This window comes from Arachis hypogaea, chromosome 14 (assembly GCF_003086295.3).
Source record: "Arachis hypogaea cultivar Tifrunner chromosome 14, arahy.Tifrunner.gnm2.J5K5, whole genome shotgun sequence".
NCBI lineage: Eukaryota > Viridiplantae > Streptophyta > Magnoliopsida > Fabales > Fabaceae > Arachis > Arachis hypogaea.
In genome coordinates, this window is record NC_092049.1 from 140878131 (window position 1) to 140901640 (window position 23510).

At 34.6% G+C, this 23510-nt stretch overlaps 1 protein-coding gene and 1 long non-coding RNA gene across 3 annotated transcripts; both read right to left on the reverse strand.

Moving 5' to 3' along the window:
- Nucleotides 1–11070: 11070 nt before the first annotated feature.
- LOC112798056 (uncharacterized) lies at nucleotides 11071–13043 on the reverse strand. The gene is made up of 2 exons (XR_011871576.1): nucleotides 11733–13043; nucleotides 11071–11494 (listed from the first exon to the last, which is right to left on the reverse strand). It is a non-coding gene; the product is annotated as an uncharacterized lncRNA (long non-coding RNA).
- A 5631-nt stretch (nucleotides 13044–18674) lies between these two features.
- Nucleotides 18675–20558, reverse strand: LOC112798057 (F-box protein CPR1-like). Of its 2 annotated transcripts, none has more exons than XR_011871577.1 (2): nucleotides 20238–20455; nucleotides 18675–18963 (listed from the first exon to the last, which is right to left on the reverse strand). XR_011871577.1 is itself a non-coding variant. In XM_025841213.2 (2 exons), the coding sequence occupies exons 1-2, from the start codon at nucleotides 20405–20407 to the stop codon at nucleotides 18945–18947; spliced, it is 1224 nt and encodes a 407-aa protein (XP_025696998.1). In that variant the 5' UTR covers nucleotides 20408–20558; the 3' UTR covers nucleotides 18675–18944. The 2 variants fall into 2 exon arrangements, 1 of the variants encoding a protein (XP_025696998.1); XM_025841213.2 differs by having other exon boundaries at nucleotides 19203–20558.
- Nucleotides 20559–23510: the final 2952 nt, after the last annotated feature.

Here is a 23510-nt window from a genome sequence, read left to right on the forward strand (position 1 = left end):
TTGAATTTAACAAGAGAAAACTCAATTGCATTTTAAAATGTTTGAGTTTTCCCCAATCATAGAATAAGAATTTTGAGGAGCTCCTTTCCAGCTCAACTTGCCAATCCTATACTTTATTTACCGCACAATCAAAGTGTCCAAGTTGTTCCTGTATTTACTCCTAATTTCCTTCCCTTGTTTGACCTCTTTGGTTTGACACTTTGACCTCATTAGACATGAAAAACAGAGATAATTTTAATCTCAAAGAACCTCAATGGGAGACGTGACAATAAGAAGCAAGACATGGTTTAATGGACTTCAAATTCACCATCAATGGTCAAAACTCACATTTGGTTGCAACTTAGTGCAAAATCCATCAAGCTCATTTCGTTTCAATCAATCATAACACAAGCAAAATTAACAGCAACAAAATGGTGTAAAGCACACGTTACAACCCTTCTTCCTCTTGTTCTGCTTGATGTTGCTAGGGAGTGCCAAGGGACAGAACACATGCACAATGGACCTTGTGTAGCTGGTAGGCTCACCATAAATATATTGAACATGTTTGAGCAGCTCTCCTCTGACATTATATATATAGAACTCTACTTCACCCTCCCAAGGATAAGATCTTCCAATAATACTTCCATTAGCAGATAAGCACAGTGGCTTAAACTTAGAGCATACAAGATCACCATTGTTATAATACAAGGCTAGGCAGCCTCGTAGTACGGCGATACTTGGATAGGAGCAATGTGAAAACCGTACTCATGAGTAGACCAATGAATAGCCCCGTTACAGAACAACCCCTTAGATTTTAAATTATCCCGGTCCAGTAATTTGGGAAGTGCAGCATCAAGATTAACCCATGAATTGCTTCTGAAACAACACAGATCAAAATGGTTTTCGCCGTCTTTACCCTTATATGCTACAATTACTACATAATCATCTTGTGACCCATCATAACCAAAGCCATATAGAAGCGCTTCACGGCGAACGGAGAAGTGTTCATAGCTTGTTGCGGCATTAACCATATGAGAGTATGAAACTCTTTTGCTGGAATCAGTGAGTGGGTTCCACAGGATAAAAAACTGTGGTTCGCAGTGTAAGAGTACGAACCCTCTGCAGGAACCAACAAGACAGAAATCATCAGAAGGTTTATCATCTTGAAAGGGAGAGAGATGGCTATTGCATCAACGCCATCATTATCATCTTGAAGCAGTGCGTCGAGGTCAACGGAGGAAGCGTGAGAATTGCCTTGGAGGAAGAGGCATCTATGGGAGGGTGCGAGAGAGTGATCAAGATGGGATTTTGCGAAATTGGGATCGGAGATGAGAGTGTTCCATAGCTTGGAAACGCACCTCACGCACACAAGGTGTTTGATGGGAATCCTCAGTAAGATTGCTCGTATCAGTTCCGGAGGAAAGAGATCGTTGATGCTCTTGAGCTTCTTCTTCTCCATGCTGGATTGCTTCATTGTCATCGATATTAGGGTTTTGGCGAGGAAGAAAATTCATATGAACATTCCTTCAATCCGTTTAAAAAGACGAGCGTTTTCCCGCGTTTTTTCCCCTTTTTTCAGTTCCGAGAAAAATAATGCAACTTTGGAAAGCGTTATTTTAGAAAAATGGGGAAGCAATTGATTATTTTTTTCTGTTAATGTTGATTTGGTGAAAGGTTTTAACTTTTAACCAACCAAAATAGTTTCAATAAGCAACAAATCTTAATTCAAGCGGATAAACTTGATTTTCTAAGCATTTGTTGGATTCAAGTTCATCATCAAAGTTTATTAGTAGTTATCACTTACAATTTAGAGCAATCTCAATAGGATTTTTTTAAGTATTATTTTTAATTTTTACCATTTGAAATTAAAATTTATATTAGATATCATTTTTAAAATAATACTGATAATATCGTATTATTTAAAAAAAAAAAGACTAATACAATACAATCATTTATATATTCATTAAACTTATTAAATAAATATTGTAATGTTATTAATAAACTTAAATGAAATCAACTATTGGAATAACAAATTTTATATCGAATGTCAAATTAAATTTTATAATATATGATCTTACAAATATTTATGTGACATATTCTAAATTTGACATATTATATTATAAGACCTAAAATAAGATTAAACTAAAGTCACATATTAAAAATGTTCTAATAAAATAGTAATTTTAAGGATTTTTTATTTAAATTAAATAAATATATAAATTATGAAAATACATAATTAAAATATTTAAAAAATTACGTACTCTTACACATCTTGGATGTTGAGGAGTAAGTTAAAAATTGAACATATCTTGCTGTCCGAGACCCCGTGCTATGACCGAACAATGCCGAGACATATGTGTTATTATCGAGATCGAAGATTGAACACTTGAGATATTTGACAACTGAGAAAGGGGTCTCGGTACTTGAGATATATACAATTTGCCTAATTTGGGTTTTAGTATCTGAAATATACTCGAAGGTCACAGTAGCCGAGATTGCTCGAGATTGCTGTGTATTTGAATAATTTTTAAGAATTTTGTTAGTTTTTAAATGCTTAAATTCGAGTATCTTAAATAAATATGGCCTTCCGAGAATATGTCCGTGATGGAGACATCAATAGATTGAATGCTATTTGGCACGTGATTGGAGATTTAGATTTTAAGGTTAGTAATTTTTTCTTATTTTATTTTCAATGAATAATTAGTTTAGATGTTTAGAATTTAGTAACTTATTTAATGTGGTAAGACTTAGTGACTAGGCAAAGTTAGACAATTTATATATATTTAGTTAGATATAGTATGGTTTGATATTTTGTATAATTGATTTAACTAATTGTAACTTAAGTGAAATAAATAAAATAGATAACTATTAATTAATACGTTAGTAAAATTAATAAGTAATTAATTGAAGTCATGCCCAAATACGACAGTCAGATTAGAATAGTGCAATATGAATGATTTTGATTTTTTATATATTGTTTGATAGTCCTATCTTTAGTAAGTGCTATGAATATTAGCAATACAAATTATATTCATACTGTATCTGTTGCATTTATTATCGATGTTTATCTACTTGGTTTAGAAATTTTAGTAATGGTTAAACACAATTAATGGTATAGACGAGATTAATATGTGAGAGTAAATGTTATGGATATTGTAGAGACCACGATTACTGTCGCCATGCCATGTGACCTTGGTATCCTCCCGCCTAACATCCTATTGCCTTATATCAGGGAGGCGGAATTTGGGCATGTAGTAGAGTGGATAGATTTTATGTTTGACAATTTCTTGATCTCTATATTTGTCGAGCGGTGGAGACTCGAGGCCCACACATTCCACCTTCCATGGGGTGAGGTCAGCATTACACTCCAAGATGTTGCCTAACATATTGGTCTGCACATTGATAACTCTAGGATGTTGCCTACCATCCATATTGTAATCCTCCTCTTCACCGTGTAACACCCCAATTACCCTAAACTTTACCTCTAGTTGTAAAGCAAAGAATAACTAAGAGTCACAACCGTTCTAAAGCTTATATTATATAATATATGTCTAAGAATTTATATAACTAGAACCCGATGAAAGAATAAAGCTCAAAGTCGCGTAAAGCGAAATTATAAAACGCGAAGCGTTCACACACGATAACTAAACACTTAGGCACAGACAGAACAAGACATAATATATATAAAACCTTGTAGATAGCTCCAGGATATACAAAGTAGTACTTAAATTAAACAAGACATACATATAAGTATGATATACAAAAAGAGGACTAGTCACAGCCTGCGGAGTTTAGGCTGGCTAGTCAAACCGAATACAACATAGTTTTGAAGTTTAAAATAGCAACAACCTATCTCTCAAAGTTTTCAGAAATAAAGCCTCTAAGGCAACAAGGTTATATAAATACAAAGGATGAGAGAGAGACTATATCAAAATAAAGCAGAATAAAACAAAGATAAAACCATACTCCGCTCTGTCACCATCTCGCAACTCACCGAGGTGGGTTACAACCTGCATCTAAAAAATAACAACAACATATCGTATAGTAACAGTGCCCAATATATAAGATGTAAGGTTCCAGGACGCCAAAGACAATCCTAGAACTTCACATCAATACAAATATTCAAGTTTAGAATAAATAAAAAACTTAAACCATAAACAGCGTATTCTATCTTAAGGGATTTCTAACTAACATAGCATCGTTGTCCCACAGCGTTCGCCAGCCTAACCTCCATGTGATCCCATCGCCACCGCCTACCGAGCCTCTTCAATTCCAGTAGAAAACACAGTTAATGCAAACAAGTAAAGCACAAGTGATATACATATATAGCAAGTAAACAAATAACAAGTAGACATGTGATTCATTTAGGCATAACTAAAGTTAAGCAAAGCAAACAAGCATATAGAAGATGCATATGATGAATGCCTGTCCTATTGACTCGTGATATCACTTGTCGGTCTATAAATACCAACCCGACACATCCTCCCGGATGTAGCCTTCTTGCCACGCCAAGGATATAGGCCCCGCACACTCATGCAGTAGAAAAATCTGCCACGTCAGGGATATAGGCCCTGCACACTCATGTAGCAAAGAATTTGTCACGCCAGAGATATAGGCAATGCACACTCATGCAGCAGAAAAAGAATCAACAACAACTGTCTCACCATAAATCATTCCAAGGATATAGTGCCTAGTATAATCTTGCAGCAGAAAAATTGCCACGCCACCCTGCACACTCTCATATAATCCAATAATTTCATCATTCATTTTTAAGTTCTCAACTCATCATAACCATCACCGGTTTTCAATTTCTCAAATTCATCATAAGCATTCTCATTTCCCAAAAATCTCTTCCACCATATATTTTACAACTCAATATTCACCAATTGAAGCGAGAATTTACACAATCCTTCCAAAACCTATGTCATCGACTCTAAACTCATAACTAAAATATCCCTTTTTTATTCATTTATTATTTTCTCCCTTGATTCAAGATCCTAAAACTGGAAAAAAAAGGTTTTAAACAAGTGTTACGGATATTTACAAGCTTGTCGAGAAGGTAAAACAGTTAAAAACAAAATTTTTATTGAAAAATAAGGCAATGTGCGTACACATAGAGTTGTGCGTACGCACTCCCAGAAGAGTTTTTTCAAAGTGTGCATATGCACAGAGAATGAAGAATGATGAGATTATGATTTTAAAGTATTATTTTTGAATGAAATTGAGAAATGTATTTGAAAATGAAATTGAATTTCATTAAGAGTTGAGACCCTGGGTAAGAGGCAGTGGCATTGTTCACTTGCTCTGGAAAAGAGATGAGGAAGGAGAATGATGAAAACTGAATTTGATTATAAAATTGAATGATTATAATAAATAAGACATGATTGAGGATGATTGATGACAAGTATGTATGTGTTTTCTCTCTGGTTGTAAGGTTCCCTCTAATGGTGACAGGGCACATAATCCCTCTAATAGTGACAGGGCACGTATTCCCTCTAATGGTATTATTGCGCAACAAAGAGACAATGTCTGGATTAGCTACCAGACATGTTGAGTTTGACTATATAACTGAGAAATGAGCTCATTAGCCATAAGACAGACATGCATCATATGCATTTGTATGACTTATTTGTGTATGTATTTGTTTTGGATTGCCTATGTGCTTGCCTGTGACTAACCGATATTTAATTAACTTGCTGTAACTGCATTCTATCTGTATTTTTCTTGTCTTTATTATATGTCTATGCAACTGAGAGATCCCTCATGTTGGCTGAAGTGACACTGAGGATTGTTCAACTGGTGATTTGGAGAACTGGAGGAGAGTGAGATTGAAGTGTTAAGTTATATTTGGATTAGAACCTGAGTACCTTAGATAGTTTACCTTATTTCTGATTTAAAGTATAACTCTAAGTTTTGAATATGGGTATCGAAGTTCTAGGATTGCCTCTAACTTTTTCGGGACCTTATATATTATCTATGTGGGTACCTTTACCATACTGAGAACCTCCGGTTCTCATTCCATACATATGTTGTTGTTTTCAGATGCAGGATGCGAGACACCGCACTAAACATTCTGGTAACTCTTGAAGTGAAGAGCTATCTTGGAACTTGGTGTTTGTATTTTGTTTATGTTTATCTATGTGTATAGATTCTCCATCTTGTATATATTATGTTTTGTCTCTCTTAGAGGTTGACTTGGAGAAACAGGATTTATATTTATATGTTGGTTTATTTCTGGGGTTATATATATATATATATATATATATATATATATATATATATATATATATATTCTAGCCGACCTTTGCTTCACAGGTCGAGTTTAGAGCTTGCTTATGTATCTATATTTTGAAACTCAGTTTATATACTTGTCTTTTTGGTTTTCTATATAAGCCTTCTATCTCATTGCTTTTCGAGTGTGACGCGTTTTCGGCCTTGGTTTGTTCATCTTTTCTTCCAAACCTCCTAGTTAAACTATTCTTCATATATCTATTTACATATTTTTGTTTTAGAGGTCGTAGCGCCTCGCCACCATTAATTTACGTCCTAGGTATAAAGTTTTGTGTGGTAGGGTGTTACACAAGAAGAAAACCCCTCTCTGAAGCTGATACTTATCTTGTCCTTACTTATCTGATGGGGTAATTATTCGCCAGAGTGGGGCAAATTTTTAGCTGGATTGCGTTTCGGATGGGATAGAGCGAAGATTGAATTTAAATAGTACATACTTTTATCCGTATCAGTATATATATAATAATTAGTAAAATAATTAATAACATTATATTATTTTTAAATTTAATTTTAATTTATATTATATATGTGATGATAGTTAAATAAATTTAATTTTATTTATTAGATTTTAATACTTATAAGGACATGATGAATATCTGTAGAATAGGTTAAGGTTTAATTTTTTATCAATCGTATATAAAAACAAGACGAAGTTTACGCAAATTATTATAAGGTAGAATAAGATCGAGTTGGACAAAAATTCTTCCGTATTTATCCTATTATCACCCCTTAAATGCAAAAAAAAAAAAAATAATAATAGAAATAAATGCTTAGCTTTATTTTGTTTCAGCCTCTTTAAGTGTTGACGCTTGACAATAACAAAGATTAGTTTAGCTAAAAAAATTTTATTATATTTTTAGTTTTTTTTTTTTCTTTTTTCATGAAATCTTATAAATAAAAAATACTAAAACTTTAAATAAAAAATATTTTTACCAACCAAATAAATCATAAATTTAACCAAATTTTAACGTTGCTCTAAAAGAAAGTGCATTAAAAAATAATTTAATTTCTCATTGTGAAGTGAAAGTAGGTAACCAAGCAAGCTCTGTAGTAGTTGCAAAACATGAGACATTGTGACATATCCTTTTTTCATCTTCTTATCAGATTTATTAATAGTCAAACTAGAAAATAAAAAACGTGGATAATGTTGTAACCTCCCCTATTTCATCACCCATATGGCCATATCATACTTTCGCCACCATCGATATAAAAATACACTGCTACACTTGGCTTGTCCCAGCACAAATATCTCCGAGAAGTTCCTTTTCTTCAAATCATATTAAAGTGGTTGCACCATGATAGGTGTTATGATGAGAGTGTTACAGGTAGTTCTGTTATGAGTCAGCACAAGTCACACTTTTGGTACAAGTCACACCTTTGGCACAAGTCACACTTTTAACACTAGTCACACCTTTAGCACAAGTCACACCTTTCCACACCCTTAGGCTCTGTTATGAGTCAGCACAAGTCACACTTTTGGCACAAGTCACACCTTTAACACTAGTCACACCTTTTCACACCCTTAGGCAATTTTCCAGAAGCTCCCATCACTCTCTATAAGTAGACGCATGTTATTGTACTGAATTGATTTTTCATTCATGCTGAGTAATCAATAAAGTTCATTTTTCTATGTTCTCTTTCTCAATCTTCAGTCTCCTTTCTTCTTCAATCTTCACCCTCTAAGATCTGGTACCTTCACACCATTCCACTTAACAATGGAGGTAAAGTGTTAATTCAACCCATTTGACTAACATATTTTGCATTAAGTTCTTATGCCGAAGCATGGATCATAAGCAAAAGTAATAGTAATGCAAGCTCAGATTGGTTCATAACTATAACATGTTATTATACACTATAGCTAGATGGAACCTTAAATAGTAACCGGGTAATGAATCCAAGATTGCTTAATCTTGGCGCACAAAATCAGTTAGAAAATGATATATTCACAAAATTATTGTCTGAATTAAGCCATCACAGTCACAAAACTTCATGGCCTGCATAGAACACAAAGAAGATCATCCATCATATCATAATGTGATCAAAATTAACATAAATAAAATGTTACTAGTAAAGCATAAGAGAATACAATGCTCATACCCTTTTTCTTCGGCCCCTTAAGAGTCACTAAGAACATAAATCAAAGGGGTGAAATATTGGTAAGGTTGTATATCATATGATTCAATTTGATGTGATACTCTTTCTACTTGAGACTTATGTATAGTATAAGACTAGACCAGTTTTTTTATATGGCACTGAGTAATGTTCCAAGGTGGAATAACGTAATATGCTATATGAATATTACATCAAAGTAAGTAATTTGGGACTTGTAATGCAAGCTATCATAACATTTAAGAGAAACAGCAGAAGATGGGAGGTATAAGATTAAGAACTTACTTTCATTGTAACGTAAACTCCAACCTTTGGCCAACATAGCATAGTATTCAATCTCCTACTTCCTCAATGGTAGGGGTGAACGCGGATCGGATCGGATTTGATATGATGAAAATCTAGATCCGATCCGCACTAGAATCATCAGATGGACTTAATATCTGCGGTTTTTAAACTTGGATACGATCCGCACATTTACGGATATGATGATATAGGATATCGGATATATCCGCAAAACACAAAAATATTTTTAAACACTTATTTTTATTAAAAAAATATTAATAAAATTCCTATTTTCTACTCTTTTAAATATGTTTTCTTTTAAAATAATATTAAACATACTTTTCTTAAATAATAAAATTAAAATAATACAACATATATGATAATTATTAGTTGAAATTAAATATAAGAAGAATTTTAATTATTTATTTATTTATTTTTGTGGATCCGTGCGTATGCTGAACGGATATACGAATACTTGCATAAAATCCGCAATCTGATCCTATAAGTGTGCGGATCTGATCCGATAGCCTTGCGGATCAAATCCATAGCCTCAATTTTCGGATCAAATCCATAGCCTCAATTTTCGGATTGGATTCAGATAAATACGGCAGATATGTAGATTAGATCTGATCCATGAACATCCCTACTCAATAGCCGGCAGTTGTTGCCAATGATGATTAATTTCCCCACAAACAATAAAATTTTCACAAATTATTACAAAATTCAGAATCATATTTTAACTATTTTAAGCAAAACTCATTCTTGTTCATTATGGTAAATGGAAATGGACTAAGTTAAATTAGATATAGAATTGTTCCATACATATATAGCTAGGATTTTGGCTTCATAAACTCCCAGACGCCCAAACATTAACCATGCTCTTTCATGCATTGAACCTTTCAATGAAGTTGGAGTTGTTTGGTGGTTAGCTCACTAGTCAGTTTAAGTAAATGGCGAAAATTCGAATTTCGCCTTATACATGTAACAACCTGTAAGCTAGCGACAAATTTTTAAATAGAGTTCACTAGTTCTCAATTTTGCTTTGTATGGGTAGCAATTAATTGGCTAGCAAAAAATTTTATCAGTCACATTGATTACTTGTATGACATTAAGATAAATCTTACGAGTCTTATTTCATTGTGATGTACCTAATAATATTACAAAGAATACACATCAACAAAAAATTATTTAAAGTGTTGCCAAAGCCAACATCTTAACTGAAAGTATACAATTAATAAGAAAAAGTATATTTATGTATAGCACTCAGCACAATAACGAAGCATACCTCACCACAATACTAGATTGTAGGAAGCAAGACAGCTATTAATGATTCCCTTACCATTTGATACATCAAGTTTCACCATGAATAGTTAAAACTCAAATCTGAATGCAACTTGATGCACAATGCATCTTGCTCAGTACTTTTACATTGATCACGAAGTAATAAAACCAATCAGGAATAATGTAGTGCAAAGAATAGCAGAGTAGGACCTATCCTTTTAAAACGTGTTTAAGTAGTTTCACTAACACCTCTACTATATATTTCTTAATTAAGCAGTAAGTTTAATATAAGAATTAGGCACAGACCGGACATAACATTACGTATAATTGGTCATCGGGTTTAGAGTCGGGTACGGGTCTCAAAAATAGACCCAGTCATTATTTCGGGTTGGGTCCGGGCCATAGCTCGGGTCACCCGAAGTCGGCCCGATGGCCCGGTCATCATACACAATTAATATTGTGTTATTAGTGATGGATCATGATTATTCTTATGTGGAATTTAAATATTGTAAACCTTAATATTTTGTGTTATTAGTCATTATAAGACTATAAATTAATGTTTTATGTTTAGAATGCATAAGACTTTAGACTAATACATAAGATTGTGTTATTTGTATTGATTTAAATATTTGGTATTATTAGACAATATTAGTATTGATTGTGGTTATGCTTTAGTATTGATTGTGGTTATGCTTTAATTTTGAAGAAGGATTGGTTCTTGTTATATTTTTCTAAGTGAATTTTACCATGTTAACTAATGGTTGGAGTCTTGGAAATTTGGATATTTTTACATGCTAGCTTACAAGAAGGTATCAACGTAATGTAATGTTAACGGTCCGGTTTTCACCCGGTATAATTGTGGCCCGAAAGTGTATTGGTTTCATTGGATCTAGGTTCGAGTCTAATAAATAGACCCGGTGTATATTTCGGGCCGGGTCTGGGTCACATCAAACTCGGCTTCACCCGACCCATGTGCACCCCTAATAAGAATTTTCATAACAATAAGAATTAATAATCTATGGTTTTAAACCAATCAAATTTAATGTTAGATGACTTAAATTTTTCATTAGTGGTTTTCATGGTATTAAGTTTTCCTGAGAATATGATTGGATACTTGCAAGAAACATCATATGGATTAAGGAATGTCATTGCTCCATAAAACAGAGATAAACAGAAATTTTAAAAGAGATTCATTTGACAAATTCACTAGACTCCACACCTAGCATCTCAAGTTTGCAGGAGAAACGTATTATCCCCAAAAGAATCTACAATTAAAACTTCTAGGATTGGATTCATAAGGTTTTGACATGATAAAAGAAAAGTACATTATGCAATCTGCAAAATAAAGCATCTAAAGTTTTGCTTAACCAACTAAGAAATAAAATATCTAAAGTTTTGCATAACCAACTAAACTTCATTTGCACCTTTCGAATGTTCTTCTTCCCCATGTGTCAAGCTGTTCACTTGTATGTTGGCTCCTAATTCTCTTTCTTTGTTTGATGCTAACCTTTAGCAACAGCAGGTTGTTCAAAATATTCATGGTGAACTTGATGGCCTGCAAAAAAAAAGGGTCACGTAAAAGACAAAGTTTTAGACATGAAAATAATCTAAACTTCAAAAGTGCACCACAAGCCCGGACTACAAGAAGCAAGACAGTGATCAATGATTCCCAAGCATTGATAAATTCAAATTTCAGCATCCAGAAACAAAAGTCACATTTGATTGGAACTTGATGCAAAATGCAATGAAAACAAACAGGAATAGCTTCGTGCAAAGCATAGGAGAATGATTACATGCCAATTTCCTTCTTCATCTTCTTCTTATTATCCTTATCTTTAATGTCACTAGGGAGTGGCAAGAGACTCTCTACATACACAGTATAGGGACGGCGATTGTGGGGAAATTGACAACACAAATCTTTAAAATGCTTGAGCAGGTCTCCTCTGACATTATATATGAAGTACTCTGTTTTACCACAGGAAGTATAACCTCTTCCAATAATATCCCTATTACTAGATAAGCACAGAGGCCGGAAGTACTTGCAAGGAATCTGATAGAGAGTCCAAGATGAGTGTACTTTATATTCTTTCATCACCCATATGTCAGTGTTACGGCAATCATCATTGGGAGAAGACAAGGCTAGGCAGCCTCCGAGTAGGGCAACACTTGGTGAGGACCACGACAGTTGTTCCGGCGCAGATATGGTTGAAAAAGTCATTTCCATGAGATCAAAGATAACAATAGCATCCCTGTAATCTTCAAGATCGAAAGGCACCTAATGAACAGCGCCATTAAAGAACAACCCACCAGAATGCCAGTAACGAAAACCCAAAAGTTTGGGGACAGCAGCATCAAGATTAATCCATGAATTGGTTCTCAAGGAAAAGCAATCCAAATGATATTGTCCTTTGCAATCGCACCAAGCGACAAGAAGTAAGTAATCATCCTGTGATGCATCATAACCAAATCCATGCAGATACACATCGTAGCGAATCCTAGGGCCAGGGGGCTTACTACGATGAACGATATGAGAGTAGGAAATTCTTTGGCTGGATCCAGTGAGTGGGTTCCATACCACAAGAAAATGTGGGTCTCGATGGAAGAGAATAAAGCCTCTGCAGGATCCCACGACCACAAAAACAGAAGGTGCTTTCTTTTGGAAGGGGGGACACACCTCTTTTTGTGATGCATCATTGTCGTCTAAATAAACCAAGTCAGCCATAGTGTCTTTTTCCATGAAGATGCATGCGTTGGTGGCAGCGGGAGAGTGGTGAAAATGCAATGCCGCAAAGTCAGGATCAGAGATTAGAGAGCACCAGAGCTTAGAAACGCACTTGAGGCGAGCGAGATGTCTGATCGGCACCCGCAGAAGGATTATGTGAATCAGGTCAAGAGGGAGGATGTCGTGAATGCTCTTGCTCTTGTCATTCTGATTCTTCTTCCCCATGCTCGATTGCTCTTTCGCTTTGTTCACCGTGTGCTTCAGCTTCTTCTTCTTATCCATGCTTGGATTGCTGAGCTTTTTTCAATTCATATACCAATTCACTCAACTTCGATTCTCCGGTCTTGAAATTGCCTTGAAAAAACAAAAAAGGGTTAGTTTTGGATTGGTTATTGGGAAAAAAAATGTTATCTTTTAAATGGGGCAATAAAAAATATCTTATCGAATATTTTTGTTCCAAACAAATTTTATTAGGTAAGTTTCTGAATTCAAAAATGCTACTTAGAGCATCTCCAATGGTGAGTTCTTCTTTGACTTTTTTCTGACATATAGGAACTCTAACCATTGGAGGAGAGGAGGAGTGAGTTCCCGCACAAGGATCAAGGTAAGGGAGTCCCTCTAAGCAGGGACTCAAATTAACCAATAATAACTTGCCATTTGGCAAGTTATTATAAAAAAATAATAATATAAAATCTGAAATAATTAAATAATTAAATAATAATTAAATTAGTAATAATTATAATAAAAATTATATTAAATAATTAAATTTTTATTTAATTAATAATTTATATTAATTATTTATATTATAATTAATATTAAATATTATTTATATTATTATATTAAATTATAATTAATTAAATTTACTTACATTAAAAAATAAATTTAATTTTTATACCTTATAAAATAATTTTTAGTTGAGTTGGTTATTTTTATTTTAAAAATTTAAAATACTAATGATATTATTAAAATTAGCAATTGTAAACACAAAACTATAAATTAGTATAATTTCAAATTATATATTGTGTATTATTATTATATATGAATTTATTTAATATTAATATCTTTTAATAATGAATTATTTTTAAATTTATAAATTTAAATAATATTATCGAAAAAAATTAATTATATTAATTTTAAGTATTTTAATTAATTAATTAAGTGGGACCACAATAGGGACTAAAGTTAGTTCCTCCTAATGGAGAAGAGAGAGATGCTTTGAGTTCCTATTTATTGTTTATGACGCAAAAGCTGATGTGGAGTTACTTTTTATGACAGGTGGGCCATAAACAGGAATTGGGATGAGTTCCCTACTGGAGATGGTCTTATTCTTTAAAAATTAGAGTTTAGCACATCTACAGTATATTCATTTTACAAAACTCCCAATCATACATAGTTGTTCAAGCAGAATTACCTTAGACGAAGAAGGATCGCGACGCTGGAGCTTGGAGGAGACCCAGGTCGAAAGAGGTGTGCGGGGAAGCTGCGGGTCGCCTATGGAGCTGCGCGTCGCGGATGGAGCAGTTCTTCGCAGGGGGAGGGAGAGCTCGTCGCGGGGGAGGTGCGCGGTGCGGGAGAAGACGAACGTGGCAAGGAGGGGAGGCGCTGCAGCCTGGTTTTTCAGTTTTCACACAGGAAATGTTTTCTTTAGTTACCACTGAGGAGAGGTGGTTTGTTGAAAATTTGTTTTTAAAAAAATATTTAAGGTTTTGTTCATGATATATTAGTGTTAAGAAATTTTAAATTTTAAATTTTAAATTTTAATTTAATTATTCTATTTTTTAGATTTTTTAAATTAAAAAAAGATAATAAATATATTTAAATGTGTTTGTTTTAGTTTTTTTAAATTAATGTTAAAAAAATTAAATAAATAACAATATTTAAAAGATACTTATTGAATTATTTTAAATTTTATAAAAATAAAATATATACGTCCTATTCATTTAGGCATAACTAAAGTTAAGCAAAGCAAACAAGCATATAGAAGATGCATATGATGAATGTATATCCTATTGGCTGGTGATATCACTTGTCGGTCTATTAATGTCAACCCGACACATCCTCCCGGATGTAGCCTTCTTGCCACGCTAGGGATATAGACCCCGCACACTCATGCAGCAGAAAAATCTGCCACGCTAAGGATATAGGCCTTGCACACTCATGCAGCAGAGAATCTGCCACGCCAGAGATATAGGCCCTGCACATGCAGCAGAGAAGGAATCAACAACAACTGTTTCACCATAAACCTGCCACGCCAGGGATATAGGCCCCACACACTCATGCAGCAGAGAAATCTGTCACGCCAGGGATATAGACCCTGCACACTCTTACAGCAGATAATCTGCCACGCCAAAGATATACGCCATGCACACTCATGCAGCAGAGAAGGAATCAACAACAACTGTCTCACCATAAATCATTCCAAGGATATAGTGCTTGGTACACTCTTGCAGCAAAAAAAACTACCACGCCATCCCGCACACTCTCATATAATCCAATAATTTCATCATTCATTTTCAAGTTCTTAACTCATCATAACCATCACCGGTTTCCAATTTCTCAAATTCATCATAAGCATTCCCATTTTCCAAAAATCTCTTCTACCATATACTTCACAACTCAACATTCACCAATTCAAGGGAGAATTTACACAATCCTTCCAAAATATATGTCACCGGCTCTAAACTCATAACTAAAATATCTCTTTTTTATTTATTTATTGTTTTCTCCCTTAATTCAAGACCCTAAAATTGGAAAAAAAAGGTTTTAAACAAGTGTTATGGATATTTGCAAGCTTGTCAGGAAGGTAAAACGATTAAAAACAAAGTTTTCATTGAAAAACATGGCAGTGTGCATATGCATAAGGTTGTGTGTACGCACTCTCAGAAGAGTTTTCTCAAAGTGTGCGTACGCATAGAGAATTAAGAATGATGAAATTATGATTTTAAAGTATGATTTTTGAATGAAATTGAATGATATTGAGAAATGTATTTGAAAATGAAATTGAATTTGATTAAGAGTTGAGACCCTGGGTAAGAGGCAGTGGCATTGTCCACTTGCTCCGAAAAAGAGATGAGGAAGGAAAATGATGAAAAATGATTTTGATTATGAAATTGAATGATTATGATAGATGAGACATGATTAAAGATTATTGATGACAAGTATGTCTATATTTTCTCTCTGGTTGTAAGGGTTACAGGGCACTTATTCCCTCTAATGGTGGCAGGGCACATAATCCTTCTAATGATGACAGGGCACGTATTCCCTCTAATGGTATTATTGCGCAACACAGAAACAGTGTCTAGATTAGCTACCAGATATGTCAAGTTTGATTATATAATTGATAAATTAGCTCATTAATCATAGGATAGACATGCATCATATGCATTTGTATGACTTATTTGTCTATGGATTTGTTTTGGATTGCCTATGTGCTTGTCTGTGACTAACCGATATCTGATTTACTTGCTGTAACTGCATTCTATCTATATTTTTCTTGTCTGTATTATATGTCTATTCAACTGAGAGATCCCTCATGTTAGTTGAGGTGACACTGAGAGTTGTTCCACTGGTGATTTGGAGGAATTGAGGAGAGTGAGATTGAAGTGTTAAGTTATATTTGGATTAGAACCTGAGTACCTTAGATAGTTTACCTGATTTCTGATTTAAAGTATAACTCTAAGTTTTGAATATAGGTATCGAAGTTTTAGGATTGCCTATAACTTTTCCAAGACCTTATATATTATCTATGTGGGCACCTTTACCATATTGAGAACCTCCGATTCTCATTTCATACATATGTTGTTGTTTTTAGATGCAGGACACGAGGCACCGCACTAAGCATTTTGGTAACTCTTGAAGCGAACAGCTATCTTGGAACCTGGTGTTGTATTTTGTTTATGTTTATATATGTGTATAGATTCCCCATTATATATATATATATATATTCTAGCCGACCATTGCTTCGCAGGTCGAGTTTAGAGCTTGCTTATGTATCTATATTTTGAAACTCAGTTTATATACTTGTCTTTTTGGTTTTTTGTATAAGCCTTCTATCTTATCGCTTTTCGAGTGTGACGTATTTTCGGTCTTGTTTTGTTCATCTTTTCTTCCAAACCTCCTAGTTAAACTATTCCTCATATATATCTATTTACGTATTTTTGTTTTAGAAATCGTAGCGCCTCACCACCTTTGATTTATGTCCTAGACATAAAGCTCTGTTTAGTAGGGTGTTACACAAAAAGAAAACCCCTCTCCAAAGCTGATACTTATCCTGTTTCTACTTATCTGATGGGGTAACTATTCGTCCGAGTAGAGCAAATTTTTAGTTGGATTGCGTTTCTAATGGGATAGAGCGAAGATTGAATTTAAATAATACATACTTTTATCCGTACCAGTGTATATATATATATATATATATATATATATATATATATATATATATATATATATATATATATATATATATATATATAAAATAATTAGTAAAATAATTAATAATATTATATTATTTTTAAATTTTAATTTTAATTTATATTATACATCTGATGATAATTAGTAAAATAATTAATAACATTATATTATTTTTAAATTTTAATTTTAATTTATATTATACATGTGATGATAGTTAAATAAATTTAATTTTATTTATTAGATTTTAATAATTATAAGGACAGAAATGATGAATATCTGCAAAATAGGTTAAAGTTTAATTTTTTATTATTCGTATATAAAAACAAGAAGAATTTTATACAAGTTATTATATGGCAGAACAAGATCGAATTGGACAAAATTCTCTCATATTTATCCTATTACCACCCCTTAAATGCAAAAAAAAAAAAAAAAACAATATAAATAAATGCTTAGCTTTTTCTTTTGTTTCAGCCTCTTAAGTGTTGACATTTGACAATAACAAAGATCAGTTTAGCTAAAAATTTTTTTATTATATTTCTAATTTTTTTTCTTTTCTCATGAAATCCTATAAATAAAAAATACTAAAACTTTAAATAAAATATATTTTTACCAACCAAATAAATCATAAATTTAACCAAATTTTAATGTTGCTCTAAAAGAAAGTGCATTTTTTTGGTGACTAAAAGAAAGTGCATTTAAAAAATAATTTAATTTCTCATTGTGAAGTGAAAGTAGGTAACCAAGCAAGCTCTGAAGTAGTTGCAAAACATGAGACATTGTTAAATATCTTTTTTCATCTTCTTATCAGATTTATTAATAGTCAAACTAGAAAAAAGAAAAAAAAAACGTGGATAATGTTGTAGCCTCCCCTGTTTCATCACCCATAAGATCATATCATAGTTTCGCCACCATCCATATAAAAATATTCTGCTACACTTCGCTTGTCCAGGAACAAATATCTCCGAGAAGTTCCTTTTCTTCAAATCAAATTAAAGTAGTTGCACCATTCCACTCAACAAGGCATAGCACTCAGCACAACAACGAAGCATACCTCACCACAGTACTTTTATTGTAGGAAGCAAGACAGCTATTAATGATTCCCCTAGCATTTGATACATCAAGTTTCACCATGAATAGTCAAAACTCACATCTGAATGCAACTTGATGCACAATGCATCTTGCTCAGTACTTTTATTGATCACAAAGTAATAAAACCAATCAGGAATAATGTAGGACCTATCCTTTTAAAACGTGTTTAAGTAGTTTCAGTAACACCTCTACTATATATTCCTTAATTAAGCAGTAAGTTTAATATAAGAATTTTCATAACAATAAGAATTAATAATCCAGGTTTTAAAACAATCAAATTTAATGTTAGATGATTTAAAATTTTCATGCGTAGTGGATTGATTTTCATGTTGTTAAGTTTTCCTGAGAATATGATTGTTTACTTGCAAGAAACATCATATGGATTAAGGAATGTCAATGCTCCATAAAACAGAGATAAATAGAAATTTTACAAGAGATTCATTTGACAAATTCAATAGACTCCACACCTAGCATCTCAAGTTTGCAGGAGAAATGTATTATTCCCAAAAGAATCTACAATTAAAACTTCTAGGATTGGATTCATAAGGTTTTGACATGATAAAAGAAAAGTACATTATGCAATCTGCAAAATAAAGCATCTAAAGTTTTACATAACCAACTAAGAAATAAAACATCTAAAGTTTTGCATAACCAACAAAACTTCATTTGCACTTTTCAAATGTTCTTCTTCCCCATGTGTCAAGCTGTTCACTTGTATGTTGGCTCCTAATTCTCTTTCTTTGTTTGATGCTAACCTTTAGCAACATCAGGTTGTTCAAAATATTCATGGTGAACTTGATGGCCTGCAAAAAAAAGAGGGTCAGGTAAAAGACAAAGTTTTAGACATGAAAATAATCTAAGCTTCAAAACTGCACCGCAAGCCCGGACTACAAGAAGCAAGAGAGTGATCAATGATTCCTAAGCATTGATAAATTCAAATTTCAGCGTCCAGAAACAAAAGACACATTTGATTGGAACTTGATGCAAAATGCAATGAAAACAAACAGGAATAGCTTCGTGCAAAGCATAGGAGAATGATTACATGCCGATTTCCTTCTTCATCTTCTTCTTATTATCCTTATCTTTAATGTCACTAGGGAGTGGCAAGAGACTCGCTGTATACACAGTATTGGGACGGTAGGAAAGTTGACAACACAGATTTTTAAAATGCCTGAGCAGGTCTCCTCTGACATTATATATAAAGTACCCTGTTTTTCCACAGTAAATATAACCTCTTCCAATAATATCCCCATTACTAGATAAGCACAGAGGCCGGAAGTCCTTGCAAGGAATCTGATAGAGAGTCCAAGATGAGTGCACTTTATATTCTTTCATCACCCATATGTCAGTCTTACGGCAATCATCATTGCGAGAAGACAAAGCTAGGCAGCCTCCGAGTAAGGCAACACTTGGACAAGAGCATGACAGTTGTTCTGGCGCAGATATAGTTGAAAAAGTCATTTCCTTGAGATCAAAGATAACAATAGCATCCCTGTAATCATTAAGTTCGAAAGGCACCCAATGAACAGCGCCATTAAAGAACAACCCACCAGAATGCCAGTAATGACGACCCAAGAGTTTGGGGACAGCAGCATCAAGATTAATCCATGAATTGGTTCTCAAGGAAAAGCAATCCAAATGATATTGTCCTTTGCAATCGCACCAAGCTACAAGAAGTAAGTAATCATCCTGTGATGCATCATAACCAAATCCATGCAGATACACACCGTAGGCAATCCAAGGGGCAGGGGGCTTACTACGATGAACAATATGAGAGTAGGATATTCTTTTGCTGGTTCCAGTGAGTGGGTTCCATACCACAAGAAAATGTGGGTCTCGATGTAAGAGAATAAAGCCTCTGCAGGATCCCAAGACCAGAAAACCAGAACGTGCTTTCTTTTGGAAAGGGGGACATACCTCTTTTTGTGATGCATTGTTGTCGTCTAAGTAAACCAAGTCAGCCATAGTATCTTTTTCCACGAAGAAGCATGCTTTGGTGGCAACAGGGGAATGATGAAAATGCAATGCCGCAAAGTCAGGATCAGAAATTAGAGAGCACCAGAGCTTAGAAACGAACCTGAGGCGAGCGAGATGTCTGATCGGCACCCGCAGAAGGATTATGTGAATCAGGTCAAGAGGGAGGATGTCGTGAATGCTCTTGCTCTTGTCATTCTGATTCTTCTTCCCCATGCTCGATTGCTCTTTTGCTTTGTTCACCGTGTGCTTCAGCTTCTTCTTCTTATCCATGCTTGGATTGCTGAGCTTTTTTCAATTCATATACCAATTCACTCAACTTCGATTCTCCGGATGGAGAAGTTCTTCGCAGGGGGAGGGGGAGCTCGTCGCGGGGGAGGTGCGCGGTGCGGGAGAAGACGAAAGGTTTTCTTTAGTTACCACTGAGGAGAGGTGGTTAGTTGAAATCTGTTTTTAAAAAAATATTTAAGGTTTTGTTCATGGTATATTAGTGTTAAAAAAATTTAAAATTTAAAATTTAAATTTTAATTTAATTATTCTGTCTTTTAGATTTTTTTTAAATTAAAAAAAGATAATAAATATATTTAAATGTGTTTGTTTTAATTTTTTTAAATTAATATTAAAAAAATTAAATAAATAATAATATTTAAAGGATATTTATTAAACTATTCTAAATTTTATAAAAGTAAAATATATACGTCCTATTTTTAAGGATTTATTTTGAAAAGTGTATAAAATAGTAAAATTAGATTTATTTAATATTTTTATTTAATTCGGTAACAAATCAATCTAAGTTAAGGGATAAGTACGATTTTGGTCCCTCACGTTGAGGGTCAGAATCGAATCCGTCCCCGATGTATATTTTGATTTAAAATCGTCCTTAAAGTCGCATTTAAATTTAAAATCGTCCTTTAAGAAGTAAATTTTTTATAAATGACGATGATACCCTTCTGAAGTTTTTGTGTTTCGCGCGAAACACCTCACCGCTTCATATGCTTTCTAACCCTCAACTTAAACCCAACATTAATCATAACGTCTCATCTCACCAATGTTGTTCCACCGTGCCCTAGGGAAGATTCAGAAACGCTAGAAGGTGCTCTTGGAGTGAAGATCGCAGCCGAGTCTGGTCTACTGAAAGGCAGGGTCGTGCACATTCTGTCAGGTATGTGTAGCTGTTTACCAGTTTCTGAGAGTAGTAATAAAGATCATTGTGTGGTTTAGGTTTTAATTTTTTCTTCTATTTCTGTGATATGGCACTGTGTATAGGTTGTTGGAGAAGCCAATGGCATACTTTAAACTGAAAGTCTACCATGGGGGGTTTTTTACCTATCGGAATGGGCCGTTAGAGTATGTGGGGGGAGAAACCACAATGATAGAAGAAATTGATGGTGATCGGTGGTCCGTATTTGAAGCTTATGCGGAGTTAAAGCAGTTTGGATATGTGGAGGAGAATATCCCTTCGTTATGGTTCAAGGATCCAACACATGAAGACTTGGAGAAAAATTTGAAGCTGTTTAAGTTTGATGCAGATTCTATTGCTATGTGCAAAATAGCTGAGGTAAGGGATTATGTTGAGTTGTATGTAGTGCACAAGGTTGAGGAAGAGCAGGTGTTTCCTGCTTGTGGATACATTGATGTTGGGGGGGGGGGTCATAGGATGGATGATGTGGGACAACAGCTGGTTGTGTATGGAGGAGAAGATGCTGGTTCAAAAAAATCTGATGCAGCTGCTGATATCTCTGGGGCCGAGAATACAGAGGGTGGTGATGATGCTAATCTGGATGCTAATATGGGTAACTATAGTGATAGTGATAGCTTTGATTCAGAGTACGAACCATCTGAGGAAGAGGAAGAGACTGAAGATGATTTACACTTTACCAGCAGTGAAGATGAGCTTGATCCTGCTGTCAGTGGATTTGAAGATGTTAATGTGCTGAATGAAAAAAGTCGGGCAGTGAAAAATAAGAGGGTTGCAACTGAAAACTTTGAGGATGAAGATGGAGCAGGGAGTGATGAAGTAGAGGATGACCACGAGGTTGGAGGTTTAGGGTCAGACTCAGACCACCAGGGACAGAGTTATCCAGTTCACAAGCATCAAAAAGACATGAGCCAGTACAAGTGGGAAGTGGGCACAGTGTATGCTACAAGGGAAGAGTTCAAGGACACTGTGACTGCATATGCTGTGCAGAGGGCTCGGGCAATCACATTTAGAAAGTGTGATCTGCAGAGGGTAAGGGCAGTTTGCACTGGCAAGTGTCCGTTTTGGCTGTATGCTGCGAAGATGAAAGAAGAGGATAGTTGGCAGCTTCGTAGCATGAACTTGACTCACACGTGTACACAAACACACAGGGTGGGGATTTTGCACTCTAGATGGCTAGGGAAGGCATTCAAGAAGAAAGTGGAATCAAATCCGAGGGTGAAGATTAGGGAGTTAGTTTCAAAGGCTCAAAAAAAGTGGAACTTGACTGTCACCAAGTCAATGGCAACGAGGACAAAGCAGATTGCACTTGATGAAATCCAGGGAACCTTTCGAGAACAGTATAAGAGGATATATGATTATGCACATGAGCTGATGCGGGCAAATCCTGGGACATCTGTTCGCTTACAAGTGCAAAGGTACCCTGAAGTTGAAAACGAGGTTGCCTCATCACAAACCAGCTGCTGTATCTTTCAGAGGATATATATCTGCTTGGAAGCATGCAAGCAGAGCTTCAACCATTGTAGGAGCTTTATCGGTCTAGACGGCTGTTTTTTGAAGACACCACAGGGGGGACAACTGCTCACTGCCATTGGTTGGGATCCAAACGATCAAATGTTGCCCGTTGCCTATGCAGTTGTAGAGGCTGAGACCAAGGACTCATGGACTTGGTTCCTTAGTCATCTTGCAACTGACATTGGTGTTGAGAAGATGGGAAGAACTACTTTTATGTCTGACCAGCAGAAAGTAAGCAATCCTAAACCAAATTTAACTTATGTACATTGAAACTCTGAATTACTTTATCTCAAGTATCAATGACTATTTGGTCCTCCATTTTCTGCTTACAGGTTTGTTGCCAGCATACGAAACTGTTATACCAGGTGTGGAGAATCGATTCTGTGTGAGGCACCTATACAGCAATTTCAGGAAACGGTTTCCAGGGTTACATTTGAAGCAAATAATGTGGAGGTGTGCTAAGGCTACTCACTGGAGGGACTGGGAGAAGAACATGGCCGAACTAAAGGCTGTGAATCAGGAAGCCTATAGGTACCTAATTGCTATCCCCCCTATGTATTGGTCTAGATCTAGGTTTACCTATAACTCTAAGGTAGATACACTGGTTAACAATATGTCTGAAAGCTTTAATGCTGCCATAGTTGATGCTAGAGAGAAACCTAT